Source organism: Trichosurus vulpecula, chromosome 4 (genome assembly GCF_011100635.1).
Source record: "Trichosurus vulpecula isolate mTriVul1 chromosome 4, mTriVul1.pri, whole genome shotgun sequence".
Taxonomy (NCBI): domain Eukaryota; kingdom Metazoa; phylum Chordata; class Mammalia; order Diprotodontia; family Phalangeridae; genus Trichosurus; species Trichosurus vulpecula.
The window spans coordinates 425,703,965-425,727,443 of NC_050576.1; the positions used below are offsets into that span (position 1 = coordinate 425,703,965).

The 23,479-nt window shown below is 38.2% G+C and overlaps 1 protein-coding gene across 1 annotated transcript in view; it reads left to right on the forward strand.

Moving 5' to 3' along the window:
• The first annotated feature begins 423 nt into the window (after positions 1–423).
• ZKSCAN8 (zinc finger with KRAB and SCAN domains 8) overlaps positions 424–23,479 on the forward strand; it is a 43,509-nt gene continuing 20,453 nt past the window's right edge. The window contains exons 1-3 of the mRNA XM_036754769.1: positions 424–605; positions 12,086–12,607; positions 17,691–17,826. Coding sequence (XP_036610664.1) covers positions 12,188–12,607; positions 17,691–17,826 — 556 coding nt within the window. The 5' untranslated portion in view covers positions 424–605; positions 12,086–12,187. The remainder of the gene's footprint in view (positions 606–12,085; positions 12,608–17,690; positions 17,827–23,479) is intronic.

Sequence of the window (23,479 nt, forward strand, 5' to 3'; positions counted from 1 at the left end):
TGCGGGAGGTACAAAAAGAAGCAAAAGACAGCTCGTGCCATTAAGGAGCTCACGGTCAAAGGGAAGCAACAAATAAATGTGTACAAGCAAAGCTATATTTACAGGTAAATGGGAAATAATTAAGAGTGAAGGCTTTAGACTTAAGAAGGTTTGGAAATGCCTTCCTGTAGAGACTACGAAGGAGAGGGAGGAGTAGGAGGGAGACGGAGACCGAGACAGACACGGAGGGGGGAGGGGAGAGGCGGACGCGGAACTTGAGAGTATGTCGGTGTGTTTGTTACTGTGTGAAAACAGAAGAGAAAAAAAATGGAGTCGAGAACTGGATTCGCTTCCTCTTCCCACCCCCACTCCCCTCTCCGCCAGCTAAAACGGAAATCATAGAGATGCCTAAGCCTCCCAAGGTTCCTAGAGAAAGTCTCCGGAAGTGCTCTCTAGGGGTTGGCTGCTTGGGATCCACTCCCGGGTGCGGCGCTAGGTGTTTTGCGGCCTCTTTCTTTCTGTCTCTAGGTTCTCTTGTGGGATCGGTTTCCTGATCAGTCACCTTCCCTTCTCCAGCTCTCCCCCTTATCGCCTTCACCCAATTGCGGCTGGGCCTGGAGTTCACGGTGAGTCGGGTCCGGGATCCGGGCAGGGGAACGGGCTTTGTAACCAGACGGAGGCCGGTCCTGGGCGGGTTACGAAGGAGCCCTTCTCTCTCCATCGCCGGCCTGGAGGCTGCAGAAGTCCTGTCTCCTCGGAGAGAGGGCCTCTGGGAAAGCCCGTGCTGAAGTGCGGGCGCTGCCCTTTTCTGGCATGCAAGGCCCATCTCTGGCTCTGGGATCGGCCCCGCTTGGTGCCTTTGGGCGCTGAGGAAACATTTAGGGCATCAGCTTTTAAAGCGGTTAAGGTTATGATTTCGATTGTAATAGCAGAGGGGGCAGGTGGGTAAAGGGTAGCAGAGAGTTATCCATTTAAGTCACTTGGAAAAGATGCTTGTAAGTGGCTCAGATTTTCTTACTGCCTGGCATTCTTCAGTACTAAACAGGTACCGCTCTCCGGGGAATATTGATCCTCACAGCCGCTGAATGGATCAGTGCTATGCTAATAAACTGCATTTTTGTCTTCACCTGTTTTCCCCACAGATCAAACTTCATATTCAAAAAAAGTTTTACAGTATTTTTAGCTTTGCAGAGAGTTGGCATGCTGTTCAGACATCTTTCAGGCTATTTTTTTTTTAGTGACATTAAGAACTGTAAGTATCAACAAAATCAGTTAAACATTGCACCTATTTGAGTAAAGAACAGGTTATCAGTTCTTTCAGTTTTTTTGGTTCTTTCAGTAAGTAAACCTTTGTTAAGGGCCTTCTATGTGCCAGGCATTGTGCTGAGAGCTGGGTATACATTTGGCTCTATTTTATATACGTTCTTTTTATGTAGGTATAGTCAACTCCACAAAAAGGAATTGACACAAATAGAGGAAAAACCCAATTCCCAGAGTCAAAGCATATGAATTACAAGTTGTAGATAATCAACCAAAATAATGTTCTATTTCAGTAATAAAGATTAAAATTAAAACAGTTTTAAGGTACTAAACTCACAGACAGGCAAACATTTGTTTATCAGAATTATACTATATGGTTTTGCAGAGCACTTTATATACATTATCTCATTTTATTGTCACATCACCCTGTAAGATAGTTACTACATGTCATCCCCATTTTAGGGATGGGGAAACTGAGTGAGGCATTTGACCTCATCTTTCTTGATTCCAAATTCAGTATGTTTCCCCCTTGATACTACTTATGGCAGCATTATTTGTTTTGTGTGTGTGTGTGTGTGTGTGTGTGTGTGTGTACACACACATGCTCACGTACACACAACCCAAACAGTGGTGAAATATATTATGCTATATCAATGGAAGACAGGCAGTGTCCTCTAGTGGATAGAGAGCTGGCCTCAGAGCCAAAAGGTGTGGGTTCAGGTCTTAGCTCTTAACACTGGTTATATGACCCTGGGCAAATCATTTAACCTCTCAGTGCCCTGTCTTCATTGGTAGTTCCATATAAAAATGAAATCACAGGTTTCCTACATTCCCCCCGCCCCAAAATGGATCAAAACTATCAAGAAATGTGACATTATTGAGAGATGAACTACCCCTAATTTAATAGTTAATGTTTTGGCATTGGTTTTCTCTCAGTGTAGTAGGACCACTATGTCCAGCAAGAACCTGCAGATATTTGTTTACTTCATTGAATCATTATACTATTCTTCGGTGTCATGTGTGGTCATTTTGAAAAATCAAGGATATACGTACAAGTATGTACATATATATATATATATATATATATGTGTGTGTATATACACGTGTATATAATTTTCCAATTTTTTAACATTTTTACTTTTTACTATTTAAGTTCTGAGTTCCAAATTTTATCCCTCTCTCCTTTTGCCCCTCCCTGAGATGGTAAGCAATCACATATAAGTTGTACATGTGCAATTATGTAAAACAGTTCCATATTAGTCATTTTGTACAAGAAGACATGAATAAAAGGAAAAAAAATGAAAGTTTATATTCAGTCAGTATCTGTTTTTTGCCTGGAGTTGGATAGTATGCTTCATCATTAGTCCTCTATGATTGTCTTGGATCATTGTATTGCCAAGAATAGCTGAGTCATTTAAAATTCTTCATGGACAATATTGCTCTGTTACTGTGTACAATGTTCTTCTGGTTCTGTTTACTTCACTATGCATCAGTTTATGTAAGTCTTTCCTGGTTTTTCTGAAATCATCCTGCTTGTCATTTCATATAGCACAGTAATATTCCATTACAGTCGTTTACCACAGCTTGATTAGCCATTCCCCAGTTGATGAGCATCCCTTTGATTTCCCACTCTTAGATGCCACAAAAAGAGCCGCTATTTTTGCTAATATTTTTGTGCAAATAGGTGCTTTTCCCCTTTTTTTGGGGGGGGTGTCTTTGGAAGCAGTGGTATTGTTGGATCAAAGGTTATGCACAGTTTTATAGCCCTTTCGGCATAGTTCTAAATTACTCTCCAGGATGTTTGGATCATTTCATAACTTGACCAATAGTGAGTGCATTAGTTTCCCAGTTTTCCAACATCCCCACCAACATCCAACATTTTCCTTTTTTATCATATTAACCAATCTGATAGGTATGAGGTAGTACCTCAGAGTTTTTTTAATTTGCATTTTTCTAATTCCTAGTGATTTAGAACATTTTTTTCAAATAACTATAGATAGCTTTGATTTCTTTGTCTGAAAGTTGCCTGTACATATCCATTGACCATTTATCAATTGGGGAATTATTTGTATTTTTATAAATTTCAGTTCTCTATATATTTTAGAAATGAGGCCTTTATCAGAGATACTTGTTGCAAAATCCTACCCCACCCAACCCACCCCCCCCCCCCAGTTTTCTGCTTTCCTTATAATTTTGGTTGAGTTGGTTTTGTTTGTGCAAAAAGTTTTTCATTTTATATAACCAAAATGATCCATTTTACATTTTGTAATTCTCTCTATATCTTCTTTGATCCTATATTCTTCCCTTATCTATAAATCTGATGGATAAAACTATTCCATGTTGTCTTAATTTGCTTATGGTATCACCCTTTATGTGTAAATCATGTACCCATTTTGACCTTATCTTGGTATACAATGTGAGATGTGGGTCTTTACCTAGTTTCTGCCATACTGTTTTCCCGTTTTCTTATCAGTTTTTGTCAAATAATGAGTTTTTGTTCCAAAAGCTTGGACCTTTGGGTTTATCATATACTAGATTACTATGGTCATTTACTATAATGTAATCTGTACCTAATCTATTCCACTGTTCCACCACTCTGTTTCCTGTTAATTTTTTAAAAATATTAATTAATTTATTTTTAGTTTTCAACATTCACTTTGATAAAATTTTGAGTTCCAAATTTTCTCCCCCTCACTTTCCTTCCCCCTCCCCAAGACAGCATGCAATCTGATATAGGCTCTACATATACATTCATATTATACCTATTTTCACACTAGTCATATTGTAAAGAAGAGTTAGAACCAATGGGAGAAACCATGAGAAAGAAGAAACAAACAAACAAAAAAAGAGCAAGCAAATAGTATGCTTTGATCTGTATTCAGACTCCATAGTTCTTTTTCTGGATATGGATGGTATTTGCCATCATGAGTCTTTTGGAGTTGTTGTAGATCCTTGCTAAGAAGAGGTAAGTCTGTTAAAGTTAGTCATCACACAATGTTGCTGTTACTGTGTACAATGTTCTGGTTCTGCTCACTTCACTCAGCATCAGTTCATGTAAGTCTTTCCAGGTTTTTCTGAAGTGCACCTGCTCATTATTTCTTATGGAACAATAGTATTCCATTATATTTATATACCACAACTTGTTCAGCCATTCCCTAATTGGTGGGCATCCCCTCAATTTCCATTTCTTGGCCACCACAAAAAGAACTGTTATAAATATTTTTGTACATGTAGATCCTTCTGTTTTTATGATCTGTTTGGGATACAGATGTAAGTGGTATTGGTAGGCCAAAGGATATGCACAATTTTATAGCCCATTGGGCATAGTTCCAAATTGCTCTCCAGAATGGTTGGATCAGTTCACAGCTACACCAACAGGGCATTTGTGTTCCAGTTTTCCCACATGCTCTCCAACATTTATCATTTCCCTGTTTTGTCATGTTACTCAATCTGATAGGTGTGATATGGTACCTAAGAGTTGTTTTGATTTGCATTTCTCTAATCAACAGTGGTTTAGAGCATTTTGTCATATGACTATAGATAACTTTATTTTCTTTATCTGAAAACTACCTGTTCATATCTTTGACCATTTATCAGTTGGGGAATACCATGTATTCTTATAAATTTAACTCAATTCCTTATACATTTTAGAAGTGAGACCTTTATCAGAGACACTAGTTGTAAAAATTGTTTCCCAGCTTTCTACTTCTTTTCTTTTTTTTGTATTTATTTAGTATTTAATTTTTCCCCAGTTACATGTAAAAACAATTTTTTAACATTTATTTTTAAAATTTTGAGTTCCAAATTCTCTCCCTTTCTCTCAACCCCCTCTCATTGAGAAGCCAAGCAATTCCATATAAGTTACATATGTAAAGTCATGCAAAACATATCCGTAATAGTCATGTTGTGAAAGAAAACAGACAAAAAAAAAACCTCAAGAAAAATAAAGAAAATGAAAAAAAAATTGCTTCAATCTGTATACAGACACCACCAGTTCTTTCTCTGGGGATGGATAGTATTTTTCATCCTAAGTCCTTCTGAGTTCTCATGGATCATTGTATTGCTGAGAATAGTTAAATTATTCACAGCTGATCATGCTACAATATTCCTGTTAATTTGCACCCAGTACAGTTTACTTTGCATCAACCCATGTAAGTCTTTCTAGGTTTTTCTGAGAGCATCCTGCTCATTTCTTATAGTACAATGCTATTCCATCATAAATACGCACCGCAACCTATTCAGCCATTCCGCAGTTGATGTGCATCCCCTCAATTTCTAATTCTTTACCCCCAGAAAAGAGCTGCCATAAATATTTTTGTATGTATAGGTCCTTTTCCTTTTTGTTTTTTATCTCTTTTGGGATACAGACCTAGTAGTGGTATTGCTATGTCAAAGGGTATGGCATGGTTCCACAGGCCCTTGGGTATAGTTCCAAATTGTTCTATAGAATGGTTTAATCAATTCACAACTTAGACAACAGTACATTAATGTCTTGTTTTCCCCACATCCCCTCCAACATTTGTCATTTACCTTGTCTGTGCTGTTATCTAATCTAATAGGTATGAGGTAGTATCTCAGAATTCTTTTAATTTGCATTTCTCCAGTCAGTAGTGAGTTAGAATATTTTTTCATATGGCTATTTAATTACTTCATCTGAAAACTGATTATATCTTTTGATCATTTATCAGTTGGGGAATGTCTCTTATTTTTATAAATTTGATACAGTTTTCTGTATGTTAAAGAAATGAGGCCTTTATCAGAGAAACTTCAAAAAAAATTTTTGGAGTTACTATTGCTGACTGTATTTCTCTCCATCCTACTCCCCCTACCCCCATTTATTCTATTCTCTCTCTCTCATTTCATCCTGTCCCTCCTCAAAAGTGTTTTGCTTCTGATTAAACCTTCCCCTAATCTATCCTCCCTTCTATCACCCCCTTCTCTTATCCCCTTCCCCTTCTATTTTCCTGTAGGGTAAGATAGATTTCTTTACCCCATTGCCTGTGTATCTTATTTCCCAGTTGGTCTCCCAGTGCATCATGGGCCATCTCCAGTCATCCTAGTGAATATCAGGCCACTGGATCCACATGACTCTGGAGGAGAAAGTGAGGCTGGTGACCTTGCACAGCCCTCCCTCACTCAAATCAAAGTCAAGTGCAGGTCATGTCATCGTTTCCCTGATGTCGTGATCCTCTTGGAGAACGAAGGACAAACACAACAGTATTTCCCAATTAGATGTAAATGCAATTTTTAACATTCATTTTTAAAATTTTGAGTTCCAAATTCTCTCCCTTCCTCCTTCCCCATTCCCCCCCCCCATTGAGAAGGCAAGCAATTCAATATAGGTTATATATGTGTAGTCATGCAAAACACTTCCATAACAGTCATGTTGTGAAAGACTAACTATATTTCCCTCTGTCCTTTCCCACCCCTCTTTGTTCTATTCTCTCCTTTCACCCTGTCAAAAGTGTTTGCTTCTGATTACCCCCTCTCCTGTTCTGCCTTCCCTTCTATCATCTTCCCCTCCTTATTCCCCATCTCCCTGTGGGATAAGATAGTTCCATACCCAGTTGTGTGTGTATGTTATTCCCTCCTTCAGCCAATTCCAATGAGAGTAAGGTTCACTAATTCCCTCTCACCTCACCTCACCTCACCTCACCTCACCTCCCTTCCCTTCCCTTCCACTGTAAAAACTTTTTCTTGCCTCTTTTATGAGATAATTTACCCCATTCTACCTCTCCCATTTCTCTTCCTAGTCCATTCCTCTCACCCCTTAATTTTATTTGTTATTTACTCTTATTTATATTCAACTCACCCTGTGCCTTCTGTCTACATATATATGTGTGTGTGTATTTGTGTGTGTGTGTGTGTGTGTGTGTGTGTGTGTGTGTGTATTCCTTCCAATGAGAAAGGTCTCTTGAGTTACAAATATCATCATTCCATGTAGGAATGTAAATAATTCAACTTTAATAAATCCATTATGATTTCTCTTTCCTGTTTACCTTTTCATGCATCTCTTGAGTCTTGTATTTGAAAATCAGATTTTCTATTTAGCTCTTGTATTTTCTGAAGGATGTGTGAAATTCCTTGACATCATTGAATGGCAGTTTTTTTTCCCCTCCTGGATTACACTCAGTTTTTCTGGGTAGGTGCTTCTTGGTTTTAGTCCTAGCTCCTTTGCCCTCTAGGGTATCATATTCCAAGCCCTCCAAATCCCTTAATGTAGAAGCTACTAAATCTTATGTTATCCTGATGGTGGTTTCATGATATTTAAATAGGGCATAAGATGTTGGTCTATGCCTAGTTTCAGCCATACTATTTTCCACTTTTCCCAGCAGTTTTTGTTAAATAGTTAGTTCTTATCCCAGAAGCTGGAGTCTTTGAGTTTATCAAATAGTAAATTACTATAGTCATTGACTGTCTTGTGTACCTAAGCTATTCCACTGATCCACCACTCTATTTCTTAGGCTGTACCAACTAGTTTTGATGATTTTTACTTTATAATACAATTTAAGATCTGGAATGGCTAGGTCACCTTCCCTTGCATTTCTTTTCATTGATTCTCTTGATATCCTTGAGCTTTTGTTCTTACAGATAAATTTTTTAATTTTTTTTTCTAGTCCTATAAAATAATTTTTGGTGGTTTGATTGGTATGGCACTGAATAAATAGATTGCTTTGGGTAGAATTGTCATTTTTATTATATTGACTCAGTGTACCCATGAGCGATTAATATTTTTCCAATTGTTTAGATCTGACTTTTTTTGTATGTGAAAAGTTTTATCATTATTTTCATATAGTTCCTGGGTTCATCTTTGTAGGTAGACTCCCAAATATTTTGTATTGTGTACAGTTATTTTAAGTGGAATTTCTCTTCCTGTCTCTTGCTGCTGGACTTTATTGGTAATATAAAGGATATAGCTTTTTAAAAGTTTCTCACATTTTTAAATGTAAAATCTATCAGTTTGAGGGAATTGTTGCTGTTTTTAAAAACAATATCCAGAGATTAATTCAATTTAGTCAATATGTGAAATTTAAAATATTAAAACTTGGTCTTTACTTTTTGCTTATTCATAGTCTAGAAAAGAAAGATTATATTTTTTCTACTTCCAAATATTTTCTCAATTTATAATTTCCTCAAGTAGGTAACATTTCTGTAACTGTAGAAAAGGTAATGCTTTTAAAAGCTGGGATGTATGTGACTTTCATGGTAGCATAAATATTCAAGTTTATAATCTATTTTGGTGTGTATATGTATGTATACATATGTACGTATACATATTTGCACACCTGCATGTGTATGTGTGTATGTGTGTATATATATATACATCTACCCACATATATGAATTTAAGGACCTATCTACTGCCTCAGATTGCTGTTTCAAACACATAAAACAATTTTATTATAGTGTGCTGATTGTAATGGTCCAATATAGAAGGACTAAGAGGGAATGATTTAGATGATGAATCAGCAAATGAGATTGATAGGTAGGAGGAAAACCAGGAGAAAGTAGTGCTACCAAAAACCCAGAGGCAGGTTTTTGTCCTTGTGTCATGGACCCTTTGGGGAGTCTAATGAAGCCTTATAAATAAACCCCTTCTCAGAATAATGGCCTTAATATATATATATATACTTAATTTTAATCAGAGGTTATTGAAAATAAAGATGTTATTTTTTTCCTGTCCAAGTTCATAGACATTGGGTTTTTAAACCAACAATGTGGAATGCAGTAGCTAAAGTGAGAAGGGTGAAAACTGAGAAAAGACCACTTGGTTACTTTTTTAATCCTTGGTAACTTTGCAGAATACAGTTTCAGTTGAATGTTTAAGTTGGAAGCCAGACTGCAAGGGATTGTAGAGTGAATGAGAAAAAAAGAAATGGAAGTTCACTCAGTCAGTAAACATTTATTAAATGCCTGCTATTTGCCAGGCACTGTACCAAGTGTTGAAGAGCCGAAAGAGAGGCAAAAGCCAGTCAATGACCTCAAGAACCTCGAAGTTGAATCGGGGAAACAATAATCCAGCAAACGTGTATGAATAAGCTGTATACAGGAAAAATAGGAAATAATTATAAGAAGGAAAGAACCAGAATTAAGAAAGATTGGCAAAGATTTCCTGTAGAAGATGGAATTTTATTTGGAACTTGAAGGAAGCCAGGGGAGCCAGTATGTGGACGTGAGGAGGGAGAGAATTCCTGGTATGGGGGACACCAGAGAAAATGTCCAGAGCTGCAAGATGGAGTGTCTTGTTTAAGGCACAGTAAGTCACTGGATCAGAGATTTCATGCTGGGGAAAAAATTGTAAGAAAACTGGAAAGGTAATGTGTGTTGTTCAATTATTTTTCAGTCGTGACTAACTCTTAATGACCCCATTTGGAGTTTTCTTGGCAGAGATACTGGAGTGGTTTGCCATTTCCTTCTCTAGCTTGGGTTAAGTGATTTGTCCAGGGTTACATAGCTAGTAAGTGTCTGAGGCTAAGTTTGAACTCATGAAGATTCATGTCTTTCTGATTCCAAGCCCAGTGCTTTATGCATTGTGCTCCTAGCTGCCCTTACAATAAGTATATACAACTTTCTCTAAGAGTTTGTTCTAGAGAGAAGAGATTTAAAATGATAGCTCAGGAAAGTGATAGGGTCTAGTGAAGATTTTATAGAGTGTGTTTGAAGCCCATAAGGAAGGAACCAAGAGGATGATTGAGGTTGCAGTCTGTTGGAGAAGACTGGAAAGGATGGGATTCAAAGGCACATAATGAGTAATTGGCTTGGGCAAGGAGAAGAGCCACTGGAAGAAGTAGCAGAGAAGGTGGTGGGAGGAATAGAATAAGATTCTATATAGCACTGTGCTAAGTGTTTTACAAATGTTAATCTCACTTGATCCTCACAGCAACCTTTCAAGGTATGTGCTGTTATTATCCCCATTTTGTATTGAGGAAACTGAGGAAAACAAATTAAGTGACTTGTCCAGGGTCAACTAGTAAGTGTCTGAGACCACATTTGAACTCAGGTCTTCCTTACTGCAGACCCAGCCCTCTATCACCTGTGCTACTCGGTGCCTCTGTGGAGAAACTTGAGGAGAGGTTTGTAATAACTTCTTTGGGGAGTGAGACAGGGAATGATTTATGATTTCTTTGCTGTAGTGAGAACCCAGTTGAAGTTGGATTGTATGAATTCATAATGTGCTCAGTAGAAACAGTTGTGTGACTTCTAGCTCCATTCAGCAGTACATTAGTAGACCAGAGGAGGCCAGATGGTGGGAGTAATGAGCAATGATAAGACAAAGTGGTGAGAGATTTAAGAGTAGAACACAGCATAGAGTTGAATTGGTGTGCATTTAGGGTTGAGACTGGAAAAGAAGGAAAGTAAAGTCAAAGCAGGGGTGAGTGGGTAAAAGTACTGTGGATTGCGTTGGAGATCATGATGAGAGTAAAGAATAGGTTTAGAACGGTGAGAAATAGGTTTGGAAAGAAGAGATGGAATGATAAGAGGCTATGGTGAGATAGAAGAATGTTTTCAATTGGGGAACTGAAACACTTATAGATGATGGTGTAGGGTGGAGTGAATTAGCAGGTCATGCGCTATTTTGTGAAGGATATAGACTTGAGCAGGGGACATTTCACCTTAAACAGAGAATTTAGAAAGGGCTTCTTGGTGAGTTAAAATAGTATAAGCACAGTAGCAGCAACATTATACAATGATCAACTGAATGACTTAGCTATTCCTAGAAATATAATGATCCAAGATAATTCCAAAGATCTCATGAAGAAAGATGCTATTCATATCCAGAGAAAGAACTGATGGAATCTCAGGGCAGATTGAAACATACTATTTTCATTTTATTTTTTTCATTTTTTTCTTTTGGTCTACTTTCACAACATGACTAATATGGGAAATAACATTTTACACGATTGCACATATATAACCTATATCAGATTGTTTACTGTCTTAGGAAGGGGGAGGCAAGGAAGGGAGGGAGAAATAGGAACTCAAAATTTTAAAATGATTGTTAAAATTCGTCTTTACGTGTAATTAGGAAAAATAAAATACTATAAAAAATAAATAAATGTGGCTTCCCAGAGGTAGGCCATCATAAGTCTTTAGAGGCTCTGTGGGTACAAGGATCCAGTATCCCCTATCCTATGCTTGACCTTAGACTGCTGACTCTGGTAAAGGCAAAACAATTTTGGCTTCTCTATCCTCAGTCTCCTAAAACCGCACTACCTCTTAGATGGTTCTTTTGCCATACTTACCACCCTCTTTACCCCGGCTAAAAGCACTACCTTTCAGTCTTTCATTTTTCTTCCTCCTGTCTCCCCATGGAACTCTATGTTCCCAAGCCTTAGACTTTCCTCTATAAATCTCAGGCTTGGGGATGGCTGTCCAGAAGGATCAGTGAGCTGGAAGGGAGAAGACACATTCTTTTCTCTGAGACAGAAGGGAAAGAAGGAAGTTGAAGAAGCTCATGTTTTTGGGCCTTTATATACTCAGTGTGAAAAAAGTTTAGATTACCTTTTGTGGGGAATATGAAAGGGATCCAAGTCACACACATTAAAAAAGTTTGCTGAGAAGCAGTGATGTCCAATTTTAGATTATACAACAGGAATTTGTAGTGGATCCGATTAGTACAGTATTAATTTTTCTACTAGTGAATGGTAACCTGTTAATGTGGATGTTAAAGGTTAGAGGTTGGCATAATGAGAGTTCATGGAGATGAGTGATTCTCAGTGATAACAAGGATATCCTTGAAATGACTGATCAAAAGGGCAACACTGGGTAATGAGCTTTGTTAAATTGGTATTGTAATTGTTTTCTGACTAATTTTAAATAGCAACATGTCATTTTCTTATGCCTCAGAAACACCATCCTGTGAGAAGAGAGTTTCAAGAGGATCTTTCCTGTGGGAGAAAAAAAAAAAACAATTAAAGTAAGCTTTCTCTCAAGCTTTTCCTGCTCCAGATGGCTGTAGAATCAAGGGAGACAGTAGGCCTAGCTCCTCTGGTGCAGGCTCCAGAGGAAGGTCTTGTGATAGTAAAAGTAGAGGAGGAAGACCACAACTGGGACCAGGAATCCAGCTTCCATGAGCCTAACCCACATGGCCAGGAGGTCTTCCGCCAGCGCTTCAGACAGTTCTGCTACAGGGAAACACTAGGGCCCCGTGAAGCTTTGATTCAGCTTCGAGCCCTTTGCCATCAATGGCTAAGACCAGATTTGCACACAAAGGAGGAGATCCTAGAACTGCTGGTGCTAGAGCAATTCCTGTCCATCCTACCTGGGGAACTTCAGACCTTGGTGCAGGAACATCATCTAGAAAGTGGAGAGGAGGTGGTAACAGTGTTGGAGGATTTGGAGAGACATATTAATATACTAGGTCAAGAGGTAAGTATAAGGAATTGTGCTTTTTATAAGTAAGGGACCATGGAACTTTGAACTGAATTGAGCAAGTTGAGAATTGCTAAATGTTAGTCTCCTATGTGCTGGGCTGCAGTTAGTAATAATAATATAGTAGCATACACACACACACACACACACACACACACAGTAGAAGGAAAGGAAAGAGAATAAACATTTTCCGTAGTGCCTGCTGTGTGCCAGAAACTGTGCTTAGTGCTTTTTAGAAATAATTACCTCATTTGATCCTCACAACAACCCTCTGAAGATTTGTTTAATCCCCATTATTAATTATTAATCCACATTTAACAGTTGAGGGAATTGAGGCAGATAGGTCAGGTGACTTTCTCAGGGTCTGAGGTCACATTTGAAATCAGGTCTTCCTAACTGCAGGCCCAGTACTCTATTCACTCTATCACCAGCTACCTTGTAGATGTGTGTGTGTGGCTGTATACATATATATGCCTACATTTATGTATAATGCTTTAAACTTTATCAAAGTACTTTCATTAATGTCATACTATTTTTAACTTCACAGGATCCCTGTGAAGCTGTTTCCCCATTGACACCTTTACAAATGAGCAAAGATACTAAGAGGCTAATTGATTTTTCTAGGCTCCCATTTCTAATTAATGACCCTTTCTGATCACTCTGGATGGCTTCTGACATCGTTGCCTGTGCTGACTTTTCTTCTGGGCCTTGTTTCCAATTGTCTTTGGTCTTATGGCTAACTTTTTATGCATTTCTGAGGTAGAATAAGTTAGTTAATGTAGTTAACTCATTGTATCACTTGAAAATTATTTGGTATGTATGTGGGATCTAAGCTAGCTGTTTCTTTTCAGGCTACATTGTTATTCAAAAGTCCTTGTATTTTTCTTTGCCTTTACTGTCAGCCTTCTCAGCACCAACAGAGCTAATTACACCACATGAGTGGTGCCTTTTTCTCTGTTAACATTCTCTACACTACCAGAACAGGGTGCTTCAACTGCCCTAGTTGGCTATTTGATCACTTCTCCATATTTGTATTGTCTGATGCCGGTATGTTCCAGTGACTGACTATATGATACATTGGAAGCTGGGCCAAACTCAAACTGGTCCCAATAGTTTACATCTGATATTTGAACAAAATGAGACTTTGTCCATCAACAAGCACCTACTTACTATGTACCTGGCATTGTGGTAAGTGCTGGGGATGCAAATAAAGGCAAAAAAAAAAATCCATTCTCTGTTCTCAAGGCGTTCACATTCTAATGGTCGGGCCACATGAAAACAACTGTACAAGCAAGATATATACAGGATAAATTGAAGATAATCATCAGATGGAGGGCACTTAGTATTAAGGGAAACTAGGAAGGGCAGAGTCTTCTAGAAGGTGAGATTTTAACTAGAACTTGAAGGTGGCCATGAGACAGAGATGAGGAGGGAGAGCATTCCAGGGAGAATGACATAGCATACAAAAGATTCGTAACAAGGAGGTGCAACACTTTGGTCAGATAGATGTGGCCTTCTTTGTCTCTGTGCTGAAATATGTCTGGTCAGCAGATTCAGGGTATGGTAATTTGTGAGACCTTGTGACATCCACTAAGTCAAAAGGGCCTCAGCTCCGTGTTGGTGGGGCCTAGGGTGACCAGGAAGCCATGTCAGCATGGCCTGCGGCCACTGGGAAGCTGGGTCTGTGTTTTGGCACCTGTGGGGCTTGAGCTTGAGCCCATTGAGTCTTAGGGACAGCTTCTTTTTAGGCAAAGAACTAGCTATTCTACATGGTGGGGAAAGGAAGTGGTGCTAGTAGGCATTAATTCTATCAAGGACCTAAACAAATGAATAGAGTTAATTATCCTTTGTTGGGTCATACTAATATGATAAAACAATGACAATGTTACCTGAATTAATTTGTAGGTTCACTGCTGTCCCAATCAAATTACCAAAGAGTTACCTTATAGAACTATACAAAATAACAAAATTCATATGGAGGAACCAAAGGTCAAGAATTCTGGTTAGTCAGTATTCGTTTAAATGCTTCTTATGTGCCAGGCAGTGTGCTGCTAATCCCAAGGGAAACACTGACAAAGAGAAAAGTCGGAAGGACTCAGTCCTAGCAGAAGTAGATCTTTAATTATAGTACAAAGCAGTAATCATCAAAACTCTTCATTACTGGTAAAAAGTAGAAAAGTTGATCAGTAGAGCAGATTAGGTACACAAGACCCAGAAGTAATTGAAACTAATAGCATAGCATATTAGAAACTCAAGCACTCCCAACCACTGGTGTAAGGACTAAACTTCAGGGAAAGTTGGAAAGCAGGAGATGTATTAAACCAGTATGAATAGGGGGAAGAGTTCTTGACCAAACAAGATAATATAGAGAAGGTCTCATGAGATAAAATAGATGCTTTTGTTACATACAACTGAAGAGTTTTTGTAGATACTAAATCAGTACTAGAATTATAAAGGATGTGGTTAACTGGGGGAGAATATGTAGCATATTTTTCTGATGAACCTCTGATCTCCAAGATATTTAAGGAATTATTCCAAATATATATATGAACAATACCCATTTCCTAAGAGAACACGAACAAGCCTCAGAGGAATACAGACAAGCTATGCTCCAAATGACCAATAATAACAAAATGCAAATTAAATCACTCTGAGGTTCTACACCCATAAGATTGGCAAAAATAAAAAAAAATTACAATTTTTGGAAGGGGCAGGCACATGCTTTTAGTGGAGCTTTGAAATTGTGCAACTACTCTGTAAAGCAATTTGGAGCTATACCCCCAAATCGCCAAAAATGTTGGACATTTAGATATTTTTTACTTGTGCAATACATCGGTAACTTTATTTTTGAAAAATTGATGATGTGTGTATACATACTTATTTATGCAGACTCAGGGCCTGATGTAATAACAGCAGGCAGTAGTACACAGTATTAGCAAGAGAACTTGACTTGGAGTTAGGAGAGATCCATGTTCAAATGCCACCTCTGACATTAAGTGGGCATCAGCTCACAAGCAAGCTGCTTACTCTCTCTTACGCTAAGATTCTTCTTATGTAAAAAAGGGGCTGGCGATGCCCATGGTACCTGCCTCCCAGGGTTCTCATCAGGGTACAGTGAGATGATATCTGTAAAGTACTTTACACCCTAAAACTGCTAGACATCTCTTAATTAGTGCATATGTACACATGCACACACAGAGACTTTGTTGTCTGTTCTGCAAACATTATTAAGCACCTAGGGATACCAACAGAAAGACAGATCAGTTATGGTTGAAGAAGGAAGTGCCTTGTAACTTGAAATATACCGAGAAATGACATTTAGATTTTCTTCTGCAGCTCAGTTTGTTTCTCCTTGTCATAATATTCCATTATCTTTAGTCTTTGCATAAGACAACATTCCTCAGTGTTTAACTCTTTTTATTCCTTTGTATTTATTTTTTCTGCCTTCAGGGTGGTAAGTGATATAGCCAGGTACTAGGTGCTTTTGGATGCTCTGGCCCTTCAAAGTTAATACTTATTTCTGGAGACTCAAATGATTATCCATTACAAGAAATAGGAATCTATTGCAGTAAAGGCTGCAGTGATCCCTTTGTACAAGATTATTACCAAAAAAAGATACTAGTGCCCACACTTTCCTGAGGAAACAGCTGGAGGTAGTGAGATCTATAAAGGAGATTATAAAATAAAAATTCCTAATGTTCTAGAAAGCAAACTAGATCTTATAGTCCAACAGCTGTTTCTAGAAATCCATGGGACTTTTTTTGGTGATAATGCCAACAGGAAATTTTTGGACTACAGATAATGTGGGATCTATTCTACTTGGCATACTGATGAGATTTAAAATATCTAACATTTGAAGAAACAATCATCAGTGTTCTTCCACTTTGATTCTTTGACATCATCCTATTTTTCAGTGAAAAAAGCTTTAGAATGCCTATGGCCTAAATGCTAATTTTGGGGAGAGGAGTTAGTGACTTTTAAACTGTGAGAGAGTAAACTCTCCTTTCAGAAGTAGCTAACTTCATTCTCCTCTACATTATAGTGGTAAGGGGAGTATATATCAGTTGCATGGTTTTCAGTAAAGACTTTACTTATGTGATCTTTCTTAGATTGGGGTGAGCTATGTGAGGTATATTTTGCTTCTTTGGAACTGTTTTAATTGTACTTTCTTCTTTATATTTTTCTTTCTGTACATAGTATTGATTTTGGTAAGTGCTCTGACCATGCGAAGCTTTGCCAATTTGACAATAACTTCAAAATTGGTAACCAATCTGTTAAAATATAATCAACTTATGTTTCGTTTTATTGTGAACTTAACCATCAAATACATTGAGCATTTCCATACTAAGTAGAAGAGAAAAAAAGGAACTGTATATGAAACTTTAATCTCTTTTAAGTACAACTTGCTTTTATTTTAAAATGTGTAACTCAGTATTTCTTTGTTAAATTTTTTTTTCAATTAACAGGCATATATTTTCTTCCTCTCCTATTCTGTCCTCCAAAAAAGAAAAACAAAATCTCTGTAACCAATATTTGTAGTCATGCAAACAAATTCCTATATTGTCCACATCCAAAAATCTGATTCTTATTCTACATGTTTAATCTATCAGCTCTCTCATCATCAGCCCACTGGAATCCTGGTTGATCACTGCATTGATCAAGAGTTGTAAAACAAAATTGTTCATTTTTACAGTGTTATTATTGCATAAATTGTTTTCCTGTTCTGCTCACTTTACTCTGCATCAGTTCATATGAGTCTTACCAGGTTTCTCTGAAACCATTCTTCATCAATTCCTATGAAACAATTACATACAATTAAAATAATATGCCATCTTTTTTTTAATCCATTCTCCAATTGATGGCCCACCTTAGCTTCAAGTTCTTTATCCTCATATAGTCTTCAGGAACCTAGTCTTTTCCATATTATGATGAAGCATTTAGGATTTTTATATTAAATTTTCAGTTGCTCTTCTTTGTGTGTAGTGTCTTGGGACTAATCCCTATAAATTCTACTGAAGTTATATGTCTAACTCTCAAAGTGATTAACTCTCATGAGTCTGTTTGAACCTAATATCTCCAGGTCCCAGCTCATACCAGTGGAATGCCCTGGGAAGAAAGAACAAGTCTGGGAGCAGCACAAGAACCACCAAATATCCAGCCACAGCCTATGGGACTTAAGTGTGACTCTTCAGACCCCCAGATTCTACAAGAAAGAAGTAAGGAATGAAATCTTATTCAGGAAGGAAGTAGTGATAAATGTTTACAGAGGAGTTAGAACAGCAGTGGTTTTCTTCTTGTGTATTAGTCCTTCCATAGTTGAAGAAGCAAGACATAAAATCACTATTTATGGGCCAATTCCAGGAACTATGATTATAGCTCTTGCTAATGTAAAGAACTGCATACTTAAAAACTGGGACTGAAATTCCATGTTAAGTATGATTAGTCTTAGAGATCAACTAGAGATAACTACAAGATTTCCATCTATCTTTACAGCCACTCAGTTTATACCCTAGGTTATGACTGCCAAAATATAGTTCATTTCTCAGAACAGGTCAAGTTATATCTGGTCTGGTCCCATCTGAACTTTTCTCCTTTAAGCTTTTTCTTATTGGAGGAATAAAGTACTGGATAGGAGACAAAGTGCTTTTTTTAAGGAGAGAGCTATTTATTTAATGTCCCTCAGTCTGGCTAGCTTTGAAAATCAAATACACACCATGTGGAATTAGATTGTTTTGTTTTTGCCAAGAAGTTTTATTACACAAAGAAATTATTGTGTGTTCAGGGTTATTTAACTAAGGACACATATTCTTCAGGTCTGAATACATGGAATAGATCTGCCCAGATCCACACTCTGTGTGTGTGTGTGTGTGTGTGTGTGTGTGTGTGTGTGTGTGTGTGTATTTGAGAGAGGCAGCATAGTATAGTAGGAAGAATGCCACATTTAGGATCAGAGACTTGAGTTTAAGTCCCACTTCTGACACATACTAGTTTTGTGACCTTAAGCAAGTCATTTAACCTCTCTGAGCCTCAGTTTCTTCATCTCTAAAATGAGGATTCAGTTGAATTAAATTCAATAAAATTTATTAAACATCTGGCCACTGGAGGTATACAGACTAAATAGTCCTTACCCTCAAGGAACTTAAATTCCTATTGGGGGAAACCAACATGTACCTGGTAAATTAAACACAAAATTATATACAAAGTAATTTCCAAGGTTGAGGGTATTAGCAACTGGAGATTGAAGGGAATCTGGATAGACTTTCTCTAGGAGGTAGCTCATGAGTTGAGTTTTGAGAAAAGTAAAGGATTCTAAGAGGATGGTGATTCTAAGGGACACTTTGTGAAGTTCATGGGTACTTCCTTGTGTGATATATTTCTGACATCCTGAGCTTTCCTTTTACTCATTAGGTTACTAGTATCAATAAATTACTCTTGGAATCTGTTGGTATTTTTAACCTGAATACCCTTATGGTATATTCGTGACTTATTTCAAGGTCCAGTACTACACTCTTAGCTTCTCAATCTTTATTCATCTGTTAACTTCTTTGTCTATCATTTCAATTCCACAAATGATGTTTTATTTTATATAAAGCACCATCCTGTGTAATATGGAATATGCAAAAGATGAATAAAATACAGTCTCTGCCTCCAAGGAACTTATAGTATAGTAATATGAGATAATTGTTTTGATAATAATTGGGAGCCGTAAATGATGAATAAAAGGACTGCAAGATAGTAGTGAAGGTACTCATGTTAGATATTAAGCATATAATAGAGTTATTTGGCATACTTATATGGTTTTCAGTAACAGTTCTTAGAAGTCTGAGATGTAAGAGATAGGTGGTGGGGTTTAATCCAAGTTTTGGGATTGGTAAAGCAGATACAGCAAAAAGTAAAAGGGGCAAGCCACTCTAGGATGTTAGTGAAAGTATAGTTGAAATGACTGACCACAAGGTCCAAGCTGAGTAAGGAAGTGAGAAATGGGGGCTCATAACTCTGCTAGAAGTATAATGGTGAAGGACAGGAGTTCCCAAGAAAGACAGAAAGCGAGAGAATCAGAGCAAGCAAGAATAAGTTACTTCAGCAAACACTTTAAAAATGCTACTATATGCTAAGGAAACCAGTGAAAATGAAACAGTTCCTTACCTCAAAAGTTAGTCTACTGGTGAGCTACTACAGTATGTACCTAGATAAGTACCAGGTAATTGGAAAAAGAGAATGCTCTAACACCTGGGGAGATCATGGAATTATTTTGCATAGGAGATGGCATCTGAGATGAATCTGGAAAAAAGATTAGTATTTAAGAAGTATAAATGAGTAGTGTGGGTAGGTGATTCAGTCTGTGTGAGGGCATGAAGATGGAAAATGGAATACTGTTTGAGAAACAGTAAGCCAGTTTGTCTGGAATGTAGACTGTATGGAGAAGGACAATATGGAATCTGGAAAGTACTTTGGGGCCAGATTGCACACAGGGCTTTTAAGTACCAGAGTGAAGAGTTTTGTTCTAAAGGCAAAGGAACCGCTGAAAATTTTTAAGCAAGGGAGTGACACAGTCACTCAGAATTATTTTGAGAGTTTTGTAGAGAGAGAGATATTGTGGGCAAGTGAGACCATTTAAGAGGCTGTTGAAGTGTTCTAGGCAAGAAGTCATAAGGAGCAAATCAAGGTAGTGGCATTCTGAGTGAAGAAAAGTTAAAAGCTGCTAAGCATATTATGGATGTAAAAATTCATCAGACAAGGCAACTACTTAGATAGTAGGATGAGAGGAGTCTAGTCAAGTTAGTAAATATTTCTTAAGTGGCTGCTATATGCTAGGGCTAATCTCTGGAAAGATGTAAGGATAACTCTTAGGTTATGAAATTAGGTGACTGACATAATGGTGGGGCCCTCAACAGAAATACAGATGCTTAGGGGCAGAGCCAAGATGGTGACTGGAAAGCAGGGACTTGCTTAAGCTCCCTCCCAGGTCCTTCTGAACACCTGTAAAAATGGCTCTGAACAAATCCTACAGTTGCAGAGCCCAGGAAATAGCAATGGGAAACAGGGCTCCAGCCCAGGACAGCCTGGATGGTCCCTGGGAGCTGGGAGCAGAGCAGAGCCCAGCATGGGCTGCACCAGGACCAACCAGACTGGGAGCCAGGTGGAACAGGCGTAGCACCGTAAATCAGTGAGCTGTGGCAGTTAACAGACTTCTCAACCCACAAACACCAAAGATAACAGGTTAGTGGGAAAAGCTGCTGGGACAGAGTGAAAGGAGTTTGTGGTCTGCCACTGCCCTGGGGGTGGCAGAGGTGGTGCAGCTCTGAGGCTGCTTCCAGAGCTACAGCTGCAGTTGCTTCCGGCCCAAGGCCCACCTTGTGGGAGGAATTAAGCAGCGGATTAGAGTTGGAGTGCAAAGCCTGCTTTGCCCTGCCTGGATCTGGGCCGCAGTCCTGGTTGGCGGTTCTTAGGGGAGAAGGAGTGCTGGTGTGGCAGAGCTTGCTGTGTAGAAGTAGCTCTGAAAATAGCAGGGCAGCTCCTCAAGCTTGGGACAAAGTACTCTCTACTCTACAACCAGTCTTACCCCAAGGAAAAGCTCAAGGGTCAAGTAGTAGTTGGCTGGGAACATGAACAGGCAGCAAAAACGGACTCAGATTCAGACTCAGACCTTTGGAATCTTTTTTTTTGTTGGCAAAGAAGATCAAAACATACAGCCAGAAGAAGTCAACAAAGTCAAAGAGCCTACATCAAAAGCCTCCAAGAAAAATATGAATTGATCTGAGGCCATGGAAGAGCTCAAAAAGGATTTGGAAAAGCAAGTAAGAGAAGTAGAGGAAAATTGGGGAAAAGAAATGAGAGTGATGTGAGAAAACCATGAAAAACAAGTCAATGATTTGCTAAAGGAGACCCAAAAAAATAATGAAGAAAATAATAACTTAAAAAATAGACTAACTCAAATGGAAAAAGAGCTCAAAAAAGCCAAGGAGAAGAAGAATGTCTTGAAAGGCAGAATTAACCAAATGGAAAAGGAGGTCCAGAAGACCACTGAAGAAAATACTACCTTAAAAATGAGATTGGAGCAAGTGGAAGCTAGTGACTTTATGAGAAATCAAGATATTATAAAACAGAACCAAAGGAATGAAAAAGTGGAAAACAATGTGAAATATCTCATTGGAAAAACCACTGACCTGGAAAATAGATCCAGGAGAGATAATTTAAAAATTATTGGAGTACCTGAAAGCCATGATCAAAAAAAGAGCCTAGATACCATCTTTCAAGAAATTATCAAGGAGAACTGCCCTGATATTCTAGAGCCAGAGGGTAAAATAGAAATTGAAAGAATCCACTGATTGCATCCTCAAAAAGATCCCAAAAAGAAAACTCCTAGGAACATTGTCGCCAAATTCCAGAGCTCCCAGGTCAAGGAGAAAATACTGCAAGAAGCCAGAAAGAAACAATTTGAGTGTTGTGGGAAAACAATTAGGATAACACAGGATCTAGCAGCTTCCACATTAAGGGATCGAAGGGCTTGGAATACGATCTTCCGGAGGTCAGTGGAGCTAGGATTAAAACCAAGAATCACCTGCCCAGCAAAACTGAGTATCATGCTCCAAGGCAAAATATGGATTTTCAATAAAATAGAGGACTTTCAAGCTTTCTCAGTGAAAAGACCAGAGCTGAATAGACAATTTGACTTTCAAACACAAGAATCAAGAGAAGCATGAAAAGGTAAACAAGAAAGAGAAATTGCAAGGGAGTTACTAAAGTTGAACTGTTTTGTTTGTATTCCTACATGGAAAGATGATGTGTATGATTCATGAGACCTTAGTATCATAGTAGCTGAAAGGAATATGCATGTATAGATCTGTATGCATATATATACATATGTGTGTGTCTATGTATGTATGTATGTAGGTGTGTGTGTGTGTATATATATAGACAGGGCACAGGGTTACTTGAATATGAAGGGATGATATCTAAAAAAATAAAATCAAATTAAGGGATAAGAGAGGAATATATTGAGAGAGGGAGAAAGGGAGAGATAGAATGGGGTAAATTATCTCACATAAAAGTGGCAAGAAAAAGCGGTTCTCTAGGAAGGGAAGAGGGGGCACGTGAGGAGGAATGAGTAAATCTTAGCTCTTATCGGATTTGTCCTGAGGAGGGAATAACATACACACTCAATTGGGTATCTTACCCCACAGGAAAGAAGGAGGAAGAATATAAAAAAGGGGGCATGATAGAAGGGAGGGTAGACAGGGGGAGGAGGTAATCAAAAACAAACACTTTGGAAAAGGGACAGTGTCAAGGGAGAAAATTCAATAAAGGGGATAGGTTAGGAAGGAGCAAAACAGTTAATCTTTCACAACATGAGTATTGTGGAAAGGTTTTACATAATGATACGCATGTGGCCTATGTTGAATTACTTAGGGAGGGTGGGTGGGGAGGGAAGAGGGGAGAGAATTTGGAACTCAAAGTTTTAAAAACAGACGTTCAAAAACATCAAAAAAAATTTTTTTTGCACAAAACTAAGAAATAAGATACACTGGCAATGGGGCATAGAAATTTATCTTGCCCTACAAGAGAAGAAGGGAAAGGGGCATGGGAGGGGAGTGGGGTGACAGAAGGGAGGGCTGACTGGGGAATGGGGCAACCAGAATATACACCATCTTGGAGTGGGCGGGAGGGTAGAAATGGGGAGAAAATTTGTAATTCAAACTCTTGTGAAGATCAATGCTGAAAACTAAATATATTAAATTTTAAAAAAGGAAAAAAAAATTCATTGATTTGGGAAGGGGAGGGGTTGGGCAGAGCCAAGATGGCAGCTAAAAAACAGGGACCTGCTTAAGCTCTCCCTCAAATCCCTCCAAACACTTGTAGAAAATGGCT